The 12,187-nt window shown below is 39.6% G+C and overlaps 1 protein-coding gene across 2 annotated transcripts in view; it reads right to left on the bottom strand.

Annotated features, from left to right (window-relative positions):
* Window positions 1-12,187, bottom strand: part of ALDH1A2 (aldehyde dehydrogenase 1 family member A2) — a 103,156-nt gene that overhangs the window by 30,083 nt on the left and 60,886 nt on the right. For both annotated transcript variants that reach the window (XM_007165940.3, XM_007165941.2), the window contains exons 5-7: window positions 11,697-11,758; window positions 9,581-9,709; window positions 9,341-9,454 (exon numbers count right to left, since the gene is read on the bottom strand). In XM_007165940.3, coding sequence (XP_007166002.1) covers window positions 9,341-9,454; window positions 9,581-9,709; window positions 11,697-11,758 — 305 coding nt within the window. The remainder of the gene's footprint in view (window positions 1-9,340; window positions 9,455-9,580; window positions 9,710-11,696; window positions 11,759-12,187) is intronic.

Below are 12,187 nucleotides of genomic sequence, written 5' to 3'. Positions count from 1 at the left end.
AGGAATATGTTCCAAATGAAAGAACAAGATAAAACACCAGAAGAACTAACTGGAGGTAAGCAATCTACCCAATAAAGAGTTCAAGGTAATAATCATAAAGGTGCTCAAAGAACTTAGGAGAAGAATAGATGAACACAATGAGAATTTTGACAAAGAGAAAATATAAAGTAGAACCAAACAGAGCTGAAGAATACAATAACTGAAATTAAAAATACACTGGAAGGCATCAACAGTAGATTGTATGATACAGAGGAACAGATCAGTGAACTAGAAGACAGAGGAGGGGATATCACCCAAGCAAAAAAGAAAAAAGAAAAAAGACTTTTGAAAAATAAGGACAGTTTAAGAGACCTCTGGGACAACATCAAATGTGCTGGTGGTCCCAGAAAAAGAAAGAGAAAGGGGCAGAGAACATATTTGAAGACATAATAGCTGAAAACTTCCCTAACCTGGGAAAGGAAGCACAGAGAGTCCCATACAGGATTAATGCAAAGAGGAACATACCAAGGCACATTGTAATTAAAATGACAAAAATTGAAGATAAAGAGAGAATATTAAAAACAGCAAAGGAAAAACAACTAGTTATATACAAGGGAATTCCCGTAAGACTATGAGCTGACTTTTCAGCACAAACTCTGCAGGCCAGAGGGGAGTGGCATGATATGTTTAAAATGATGAAAGGAAAAAACCAATACCCAGCAAGACTATCATTCATAGTTGAAGGGGAGATCAAGAGTTTTACCGACAAGTAAAAGCTAAAAGTGTTCAGTGGCGCAAAACAGGCTTTATAAGAAATGTTAAAGGGACTTCTCTAAGCAGAAAAGAAAAGACCACAATTAGAAATATGAAAATTATGAGAGGGAAAAACCTCATTGGTAAAGGCAAATATACGATAAAGATAGCAGATCAACCACTTATAAAGCTAGTAGGAAAATTAAAAGACAAAAGTCGTAAAGTCATCTATATCCACAATAAGTAGTTAAGGGATACACAAAACAAAACTTATCAACCTGGTTTCTCTGACTCATATCTGCTAGTTCACATGCTTGCTGGTGAAGGCTAGGCCCAGCATTGGATGAAAACTGCTAATTGGGAAAATCCTGAAAGGTCTCTAGAATTAAAGCTGGAGACCAGCCCCCTAAATTATATGATCAGGCTCAGGCAACTGCTAGACAACTTCATCAAGCAATTCCTAGGACTTTTCCAAAGCCTGTTGACTGGGACAAAATTCAAGCTTGCACGCAAATCTGATGAACCTGTTCATGACTATTATAATTAACTTCCGATTGTTAAGGAAAATTCTGGTCTTCCTTCAAATGTTGATCCCACCTGGGAAGCCTTTAATTTTATGTTTATCAATAGGCTGAACCGGGACCTTTCCCTTCTGGTAAAAAGGACCAGGATAGAATGGGAAACTATGTCCACTTCAGATTTAGGTAATCTGGTAAACCAGCTCTCTCACACTCTAGAGCAGTCACCTAAAAGGAAGACCAACAGAATTCTTAATCTTCAACTCCAGCAAATGAAGGTCCCTAAATGAAACCAAAACCCTCCTAGTTTCTGCTATCTTTGCAAAACAGCCAGGACACTGGAAAAGAGATTGTTATAAATTCAAGCACTTCCGGCACCTTCAGGCCTCTAACCAGTCTTTCCATTGCTCTCCCAGTCCTCAAGGAAGTGGCTCTGAGGAACTACAGGGGCTCTTCCCAATCCTCCCTCTTAATCATCTTAGGGAAATGTTTCTCCAGATTGGGGCTGAATCTCCTCCAGTCCTAACTGACACCAAAGCCAACACACCCGGTGCTCAACTCTGCTACTATAAAGCAGCCCCTGCCTTGGAGTACTAAACAGTTCAAATATCAGGGATCTCTAGTGAACCACAAGAGGTTCCTGTCTTTGAACCTATACTCTTTTGTTTAGACCCTTTGAGAAATACATACTCTTTTCTCCTTAGTTCCTCCACCCCTATCCATTTTTAGCTAAGACTTCTTAGGGAAGTATCATGCCAGAATTTCTTTCTCCCAAAACAGGAGAAAAATTCATTACTACCACTGCCCTTTTGGTGAAGGCCACCAAGAAAAACTATTATGGGATCCCCTTTAACCATTTTTGTACCTCATGCAGTAAAAGCTCACCTGTATTCTCATCATATTCAACAATTCTCAGTCAGCTGCCTCACCTCCTCTAAAGTTCTTTTGTTAACTGCTCCTCACATCACTCTTTTACAGAGTGACGGTAACCCTGCTACTCTTCTCTCCTCTGTCACTGATGAAGTCCCTCATGACTGCTTAACGCTGATAGATCACCTCGCGACTCCTTGAGATGATCTGCAGGAAAATGCTTTGGGTAACACTGATTTCTCATGGTTCACTGATGGTTTCTATTTAAAAAGTGACAATGACAAATATTGTGCTGGACATGCTATTACAACTCCTTTTAATGTTGTTGAAGCAGCATCTTTACTTATGGCTACTTTGGCGTAACAGGCTGAATTATGTGCTCTTACACAGCCTTGCACTTCAGCCAAGGACAAAAGTGCCACTGATAGTAGATGTGCTTTCAGAGTAGCTCATACTTTTGGAATGTTGTGGAAGCAATATGGCTTCCTTACTTGTAGTGGAAATAAAATTTAAAATGGCCCTTATATTAAGGAATTGCTAGATGCAATATTTTTATCTGCTGCTTTAGCTATTATTAAGATTCTAAAGTTGACTTTCTGGAAGCTAAAAGAAATCACCTTGTTGACATTTCCACAAGGAATGCTGTCCTTAAAGGAACCAACAACAGCCAAACCTCTGGCATGGTCCAAAGAGATATTTCCCCAAATTATAACTTAGAAAAACTGGTTAGAGAAGCCGAACACAATTGGCCTCAGAGAAGGAAAACTAAGACTGGAAATTCACCAATTCTTGGTTCGACAGAAAGAGAAAGCTCTGGTTTGGACCAAATAACAACTCAGTCCTAGCGGTGATTCTAGAATTCCCAATCCTAACCACTGTACATACATTAAACCATTGGTCTACTGACATAATGATAGCATTCATGAATCAATATTGGTGAAGAAACATTAAGAAGGCTGCAAGAAGTTCCTACCTCACTTATCCCACTCGTCTGAAATATAACCCCGAGAAGCCTGTTTGCACTGCTCCCGGACATTTCAAACTGCCTAATAACCATTTGAGGTCTGGAAAAAGCATTTCATACAACTTCCTCTGTCTCATGAATGTAAATATGTTTTAGTCCTGGTCTGTCTGTTTTCACACTGGGCTGAAAGCATCTCTTGCAGACAGGCTACTGCCTCTTCTGTGGCTAAAGTCCCTTTGAAAAAGATTATCCCTACCTGGGTAACTCCTCTTGAACTTCATAGTGATCAAGGAACTCACCTTACTAGCCAGTACTTTGACAACTGTGCACTGTTTGGCCAGTTTTACAACGCTTTCACCATGTGTACCACTGTCAACCCTCTAGTTTAGTCAAATGCACTAATGATATTATTAAGACTCAAATGGCAAATTTGTAGAGTCCCTGGCCAAAAGCATTGCCATAGGTCCTTCTAAATCTTATATCCATCCCTTTTGGAACTCATAAACTCTCATACTTTGAAACAGTCATAGAATACCCAATGCACTTGGCTCCTGCCTCTTTTGACTCACTGATAAGAGAGATACTGCAGTATTGCAAAGGCCTAATTGCTTCTATTAAAAATAACCATGTTTTGTTAGAGCAATCTTTTTTACGGTGTGCTCTTGGGAGACAAAGACGTTCAGCATCACACCTTGCACCCTGGAGATTTTATCTATTGGAAAAGACCTCCAGAAAGACTTTCTCCAACCTTGCTGGAAAGATGCCCTATCTGGTACTGCTAACCAACCCTTGTGCCACTGAACTCCAGGGAATAGACTTTTGGATTCATGTGATACACTAAAAGAAAGCACCAAACCCTGACTGGACCTGTACATCATCTGGGGACCTGAAAGTAAAAATTTCCTAGAATTGAAGCAGACAACACCTGATGAGATAGCTTTCTCAAGATAATCTGGACCAGTCCTGTTGGAAGTTTGCCTGCCAGACCTTTAATGATGACATAACACTTCAGAAGATCTCCTAGGTCTATAATTTTGATAACACATGGATTTTACACAAAAAGTGCCTGAGAGTTCTCCCTCCTATCCCTCCTTGTTACTAGAATGTGACCTCAATAGGTTTTCAATCTGTGTACTTTCCCTCTGATATGGGAAACTACACCCAAGGTCCTTCCGGGCATTGAGAGACAAAAAGCTGCTGAAACTAGAAAACTGGACTCTTGATCAGCAATGCTTTCAGAGAAAGCTCTTGATCAAAAGGGGGAAATGTAAAAATTAATAAACAGAAACCTCAATTAAGATAGAGTTGGGAGACCAGAAAGGGGAGCTCTAACACCTATGACAACAGCAGAGCCTAAGAGGAAAAAGAAAGACTTCCTCTTCTTGCCTGGCAAGAGCTCATCCAATTAGAGGAGACTGTCACAACCTCAGCCAATGAAAAGCCACTATACTTCAAACTGTCAATTTCTCCAATGGATTCTGTTTACTATAGCCCTCCAATTTCCTTTTCCCTTCTTTAAGAGTCCTCTCCTTGCTGTGGAAGGACTTGCATGTGGTTTGCCATGGTTGCAGACCCCAAATTGCAATTCTTTGCTGATTCTGAATAAACCCATTTTGGCTGTAGGAATAACTGGCAGTCTATTTGTCAAAAACTGTCACTGGACTTGCCCTCTCATGGTAAACTAGAAAGGTACATGAAATTGCTCTCTTTAAATGAGATATCAGGCAGTATGGGACTGTGATTCTAGAGGTAAAAGAAACAAACAAGGGAAGACCTTTCTGCCAAAGGACTTTCTAGATTGCAGCATGGGATGGGGAGACCAAAGTAGAACATGGTGGTCTCACTGAATTGATGAAATAGATCAGAGTTTAGAGAGAATAAGATGGTTAAAATGTGAGGGGCTTAGTACCAGAGGGAGACAATGCAGTCAAGAAACCTTATGGGGGTCCCATCAAGTCTTTGGCTGAAGGCTAAACTGGGTATACATACGGTGAAACTCCACAAGAATGGATAAAGAACAAAGACCAGGTAATTTGTATGCTGAATAATCCCCAGAGCTCATACAGAGTTGGGGACGTTTGAGTTCTGACTAGCCAGAGTGGAAAGACCTAGTTGAACACTGAGAACATTCAGTAGAAACTCCAGAAGGATCCCAACTTAGTAATCTTAATAAAGTTTAGTATCTTAGTAAAAGATAAGCTAGTACTTAACAAAGCTTAAAATTAAGTGTCAAAAGGGTCAAGCTGTACTGCAAGTGACTTAACCACTTTACAGAAGAAAGTCCAGCACTCTTTAAAGAAAGAAAACAAAATCCACATGTTCAATAAGGTAATGGTCACAATGTTCAGCATCCTTTCAAAAATTAACAGACATGAAAAAAGCATATATATTTGAAAAATAACTGCCAAAGTTTTCCAAATTTGATGAAAATACAAACTCACAGATCCAAGAATTTCCAATGAACCTCAAATGGGAAGAAAAACAAAGAAAACTACACAGAAGCACATCATAATCAAATTGTTGAAAATCAGTAAAAAGAAAACATTTTTAAAGCCCCCAGAGAAAAAAATTATATATAGTAAAACAAAGATAAGAATGACTGTGAACTTCTTATCAGAAACAGAGCAAGTCATAAAAAAACAGAATGACATCTTTCAAGTGTTGAAAATAAAATAAAATAAAATAAAAACTGTTGAATCAGAATTTTATATTCAGGAAAAAGTCATAAAAAATGAAAACAAAATAAAGGCATTTTCAGACAAACAGAAGCTGAGAGAATTTTTCACTAACAGACCGGCACTATAAGAAATGTTAAAGAAAGATCTTTATATAGAAGGAAAATGATATCAGAAAGAAACATGGACCAACATAAACAAAAAACAAAAAAAAAAAGAAGAGGGTCAGAAAAGGCAAGTATGTGAGTAAATGTAAAATAATTTTGTTTTCTCATTCAAAAAATTTTTTGAAAAGATAGTTGAATTTTTAAAACAAAAAGTGTAGCAATGTACTATGGGCTATATAACATACATCAATAGTGAATTATAGAACAACAGTAGCATGAAGGATGGGATGAGAAATAGAAGAATTCTGTTGTACTGTTATTACATTACATATGAAGTAACATAATACTTTTAAATAATAGACTGTGATTAAGATGCATGTTGTAATTACTAAAGCAAGCACTTTAAAAAGAGGCTTAGCTGGGGCATCCCTGGTGGCGCAGCGGTTGGGAATCCACCTGCCAATGCAGGGGACACGGGTTCGAGCCCTGTTTCGGGGAGATCCCACATGCCACGGAGCAACTAAGCCTGTGAGCCACAACTACTGAGCCTGTGCTCTAGAGCCCACGAGCCACAACTACTGAGCCCATGCGCCACAACTACGGAGCCTGTGCTCTGGAGCCTGTGAGCCACAACTACTGAGCCCGCGTGCCACAACTACTGAGGCCCACATGCCTAGAGCCTGTGCTCCACAACAAGAGAAGCCACCACAATGAGAAGCCTGTGCACCACAACAAAGAGTGGCACCCGCTCACTGCAACTAGAGAAAAGCCTGCACACAGCAACGAAGACACAACACAGCCAAAAATAAAAACAAATAAAATAAATAAATTTCTATTAAAAAAAAAAGAGGCTTAGCTAATAATCCAAAATAAAAGATAAAATGGAGTACTAAATTCATCCAAAATAAGGCAGAAAAAGAGGAGAAAAAGAACAAAAAGCAAATGGGACAAGTAGAAAATAAAATCAAAATGGGAGATTCAAACCCAATCATATCAATAATTCATTAAATACTGAACAACAACCCCCCCACCAAAAAAAAAAGCAGGCACAGGAGAGTACATATTGTATCAGTCCATTTATATGAACTAATAGAATAAGAAAAATTAATAAAAAGGGTCACTGGTTGCCTGGGGCCAAGAGTATGACAAATCTTTTTAGGGTATGGAAATATTCTGTATCTTAATCTGGGTGATGGTTACATGACTGTGTACATTTGGTACTTAAATGGGTGCATTATATTGTGTGTAAATTATACTTCAATAAAGTCTTTTTAAAAGTTTAAAAAACTTTTTAAATGGCAAAACAGAGATTTAAACCCAGGCAGCTTGGAAACAAGCACTTATGTTCTTATTGATTCACTATGTCACTTCTTGTCTGGCCTGAAAGATTAAGTCATCATTTCAGTATAACTTTCCAATACACGGTACTGTGACTTAAAAAAAAAGTGCTCAGTTTTTAAACTGAAATATCCTTGGAACAAAAAGTTAAATCCCCAGAAATTAATTTATCAAGAAAGCCTAACACGTAAATGATGATATCAGTGATGAACATTATAGGACAAATAAATGGAGAGATTTATATTATGTTCCTAGATGAGAAGTCAATCTTCTAGAGAGAGCACTTATCCCTCAATTTAATATAGACGGTAATATGACACCAATCAAAATTCCAATGAGAGTTTTGTAGAGGAAGGTAAGATACTTGGAAAACTAATTTGATATTTTATCTGAAAGAATGGGAAAGAATAGCCAAAAGGTTTTGAAAAACCAAATAAGAGGGCATCTTGCCTACCATATTACAACACATCTTTTAAAACCTAATAATTAAAGCAACCTGGTACTAGTGAAAATACTGAGGAGTGATGTTACAAAGATGGCAACATAGGTTGTTCCAGACTTTGCTTCCCTTCACGAGAAGCATAACTAACAACTATTAAAAAAAACAAGACATCACTGAGAGAATCCTAGAACACAAGGTTAAGCCTGAAGCACTCCCCTGCACCATAGAGACCCAGACAGACTCCATTAGAAGGGTTATGAAAAGCGGCCTACACTGTGACCGCATTGCCCCTCCCCCAGGCCATTGCAGCGCCATGTGAAGAGATCTCTCCTGACCCTCTGGTTCCTCCAGTGGGAAAAGAGAAGCCAGAACTGTGAGTTAATTTGTGGGAGCCGCTACTCTGATCTCGTACCACAGGGATTGCAGGGGACTCTGCGGAGCTCAAGCACTGGGAATGTGACTGTGACAGTGAAGCGGGTAGGGGCTTGCAGCACACAAATCTTGGCAGACTGAATTCCTACCTGCGGTGACCAAGCAATAATCCCAACCAGTGGCTTTGCCCATCTGCAGAACCAAACTGGGGGCACACTCTGATCAGGGAACACAGAGGGTTACGGATCTGCCTGATTCAGCTACTCAAGTAAGGACTTTTGCTAGTAGCCCTAGAGCCCTGCCCAGACAAGGAGCTGAATCACGGCACCACCCACTGTAGAGTGTCTTCCGGCCCCATGTGACCAGAAGGGCTGATAACTCCTGAAAGCTGTGTGGCTCAGTAGTGCTTGAGCCAAGAGGCAGGCAAGCAGAGCCGACTGCACCCAGAGCAAAGCCAGTACAGGACATGGAGTGCTGGCCTGTAGCCTTGTTCAGCTTATACATTACCTATGGCTACTTCATGCTACAGGGGCAGAGTTAAATAGCTGCAGCAGAGACCATATTGCCGGCAAAGTCTACAATATTTGCCATCTGGCCTTTTACAGAAAAAGTTTGCTGACCTCTACTCTGTATCACCCCTTATGGCTCATGGCCATAGTAAGCTGCAAACTGCATCTACAGGATTTGGTGATATAATAAGACAAGAGATTAATTTAGATCTCCAGTTCTTTTTATTTTTTTTTAAGACTTTTTTGACGTGGACCATTTTTAAAGTCTTTATTGAATTTGTTACAATTCTGCTTCTATTTTATGTCCGCGAGGCATGTGGGATCTCAGCTCCCCGACCAGGGATCAAACCCGCACCCCCTGCATTGGAAGGCGAAGTCTTAACCACTGGACCGCCAGAGACGTCCCTAGATCTCCAGTTCTTACCTTATGATCTTGATTTAAGAAAGTGTTCAGAATCCCAGCTTCTGGGACACTTTTGTGGGACAGTCTGTTAGTTTGTTTGTTTTTGCCTCTGATATGTGTTCCTTTTATTTCAAAATATAATAATAGGGTTTTGTTTGTTTTTCTGGGACTGGTCTCACACAAATGGCATACAAAAAAACCTCAGAGATCTGTGGCATCAAATAGTCAATGTACACCTTTACTTTGACATTCCTCAGTCTTCTAGCTATGATACCAATGCTGCTCGTTGAGACCTTGGGTATTCACTGCTCTTTAGGTGTTCAGCCTATGGGTAACATTTTCAATTTTCTCTCAAACCCTCTACTCATTTGCAGAACTGTTCTTCAAGCTATGGTTTCTCAGGCACCTACCTCAGTAGACCCTGTGAACGCAATCTTGTCTATGCCAACGTGAGAAGCTATTGCTGCCCCGGCCGTTGGCCCGTATCCTGGCAAAATATTGATGACTCCCGGTGGAAAGCCAGCCTAACAAAACAGAATTGGAGGAAACGTGGCTTGTGAAAGCTGATGAAGCACGTTAAATCGGATATGCTCCAGTGGGCCCCAACTGTAAGGAGAGTGGGAGCCACTCCTGAAGTCAGTTTCTCTTACCTCTTTGATGAGGGCTCCCATGTAGAGCGCGCTGAGTGGTGTTTGTTCTGCTGGTTTAATAACTACTGTATTGCCACAGCACAGAGCTGGAGCAATTTTCCAGGCAAACATCAGCAGGGGGAAGTTCCACTGAAAGGCAAAAACTCAAGGTTGATGGATGAAAAATATTCCTCCATTACTTTGTTTTCAAGCTGTGACTTCTCAGATGTCTCAGACTAGTCCTCAACATAAATCTTGTCCCACCAGAGTATAGATGTTTGGATTTTTTAATTACTTCATTAAGAACAGAATAGGATTGACCGTGAAAATCTCTCCTTTTCTCTCTGGTCAGCAAATTACTATTTCCAGCTACCCACAAAAAGAAATCTCATGGTAAAAAGGGAGTCTTTGTTTTGTTTTGGTTTTTCATTGTTGTTACTTTATATGTTTTTAAAATTAGCCTTTGGTTCCAGTAAGTTCTTGTGTATGAAAACTTTTCCTTGCATTTGTGATTTTTATACCAGGATTTCAGAATGGTAGGAAAGCTTTTCAGTGTGGAAGAACTAGAAGTCAGTGTGTATTTCCAGGCAGCACCTTTTTCTTTACCTACATGTATTGTCACAAAACAAATGATTACAAAAAATAAAGTGCATCTACTGATGAGTATGCAAAAGTTTTAGTTTGTCTCCTTGACACTGCAAAAAACGCTAATGGAGACTAAAAAATATATGTGAGTATCTGAGTCTGCAGCCTAAAATGGTTTAAACTGATTTTAAAAGGATATTAAGCTTGTATTGTTATACGTGCAGGCATGAGCCTCAGTACTATCAGGTGTCGTTGATAATTTCATTAAGAAAGAAAACAAAAATCCTGGTCCCCTGGCTTCAGCCCCTGACCACAATGTGTTTCTGCCTGAAGCATCTCAGCTGCCATCCTTGAAAGATTCTCACTGGCCCTGGCAAGCTTGCAAAAATATACAAGTGTCTTGCCTTCACCAAACACCCAATTTCTTTTCCCCTTAGTTGTTTATAAACTTGGGAGTACACAGTGATGTTTTAATTCCATCTACAGTATATAAATCTTGGAGTGCAGTAATTGAGCCGAGCTGGCTGACAAGCGGCTCTTGCCCTGTCAGTGAAAGCTGAAGCTCCAACAGTCTGGGGACGGGCAGGAAAAGCAGGTTTGAGTTCCTGCAATTAAGGTGACAGACCTCAACCCTGCTCTGAGCTGAGGAGGATTTCCCTGGGTGGTTTAGGAGCAGAAGAACTTAAACCAAATCTCTTATCTTCCCTTTTCATTCTCTAATAAATCTCACAGTAACCTAGAGCTTATGGACCACTAAAATAATATATTAATACTTCTCAAAAATCCTTGGTTCCCAAAGCCAAAGATTATCTTGAATTATTCTCCTATATTTTGAGAAGAGAAAACTTCTTGTCTATACTGTAAGAATTTAAATTGAGCCTTCCCTGAAATCCTTGCCAGAACGATTAGCTAGAATCTTCTGTTGGCAGATTTGATGATGTTTTGTATAGTGCCAAGGCTGTGTATAAGACAGAGAGGAAAAAAAATGTTTAATGTTCCAATCCAAACACTAAGTGCTACATCTATTTCCCTGTACAAGACACACAACAGCCCGGCATGGTTTCAATTATGACTGTGACGTTAATTGTACTGCTGTGTCTTCTGTAGAGTCTTCTATCTAGATTCTTGTGAAAAGAAACAGTAGGAAAGAATGGGATTAAAAGACCATATAAAACAATATGCCTGGAAAAATGGTGAGTCACAGTTCTAAAAAATAAACAAGCAAATATAACAAAGTATTAATTTTCCATAAGCAGAATGGACATCCATAACCAAGGGCAGGTTATTAATACACTGGACTTTGCTTTGCTTATTTTAATCATGAGAATTCCATGACTTGAGAACTCAACTCCTGGTAACGAAGCTGAAACCCTATTAACCTGTTCAAATAAGCATTTGCAGGGAGGCTGTTAAAGATATGTCAACAACATGAACTCAGTTTTTTTTTCCCCCAGTAATGGAAAACACACATTGCTGAGGTCCATGTTTTATGTATCTTTAAGAGAACTGGTTCAAATGAAAATAAATACGAGGCGTGAGGAGATACACTCACTGGGATGATCTGTCCACACACTCCAATAGGTTCATGTCTTGTAAAGGTAAAATAGTCTCCATCTGAAAGAAACGAGCACCGTCACTACCACAGAGTTCAGACTAGAAGAAAAACTGCAGAGGGAGAACTTGGGTGGCAGCAAAAAGCAGAAATAAAGTTGAGAAAACTTTTTTTCCATGGTTCCTACTCAACTGTGTATGAAAGCTGGTAGAAGAGCTGTCACTTGGCAAAGGGTTTCTCCAGATACGGTCCCCAGACACCCGAACAGAGTACTGGTAAGAGGCCCTCAAAGGCAAAATAAAAGACAAGTTTATGACACTAGATGCAGTCCTGGGGGTGGAGGGTGGGGCAGGGACGGGGGCAGGTGGGCCAGGGAACTGGAAAATAGTAATATTATATTAAATATGAAAATGATATTTATATATAGAACAGTTGAATTAAAAACTGAGGTACCTCAAAATTTTAAATAGCTTTCTGAAAGTACTAAAAAA

This window comes from Balaenoptera acutorostrata, chromosome 3 (assembly GCF_949987535.1).
Source record: "Balaenoptera acutorostrata chromosome 3, mBalAcu1.1, whole genome shotgun sequence".
Classification (NCBI taxonomy): Eukaryota; Metazoa; Chordata; class Mammalia; order Artiodactyla; family Balaenopteridae; genus Balaenoptera; species Balaenoptera acutorostrata.
This window is presented reverse-complemented; position numbering and strand designations above follow the sequence as displayed.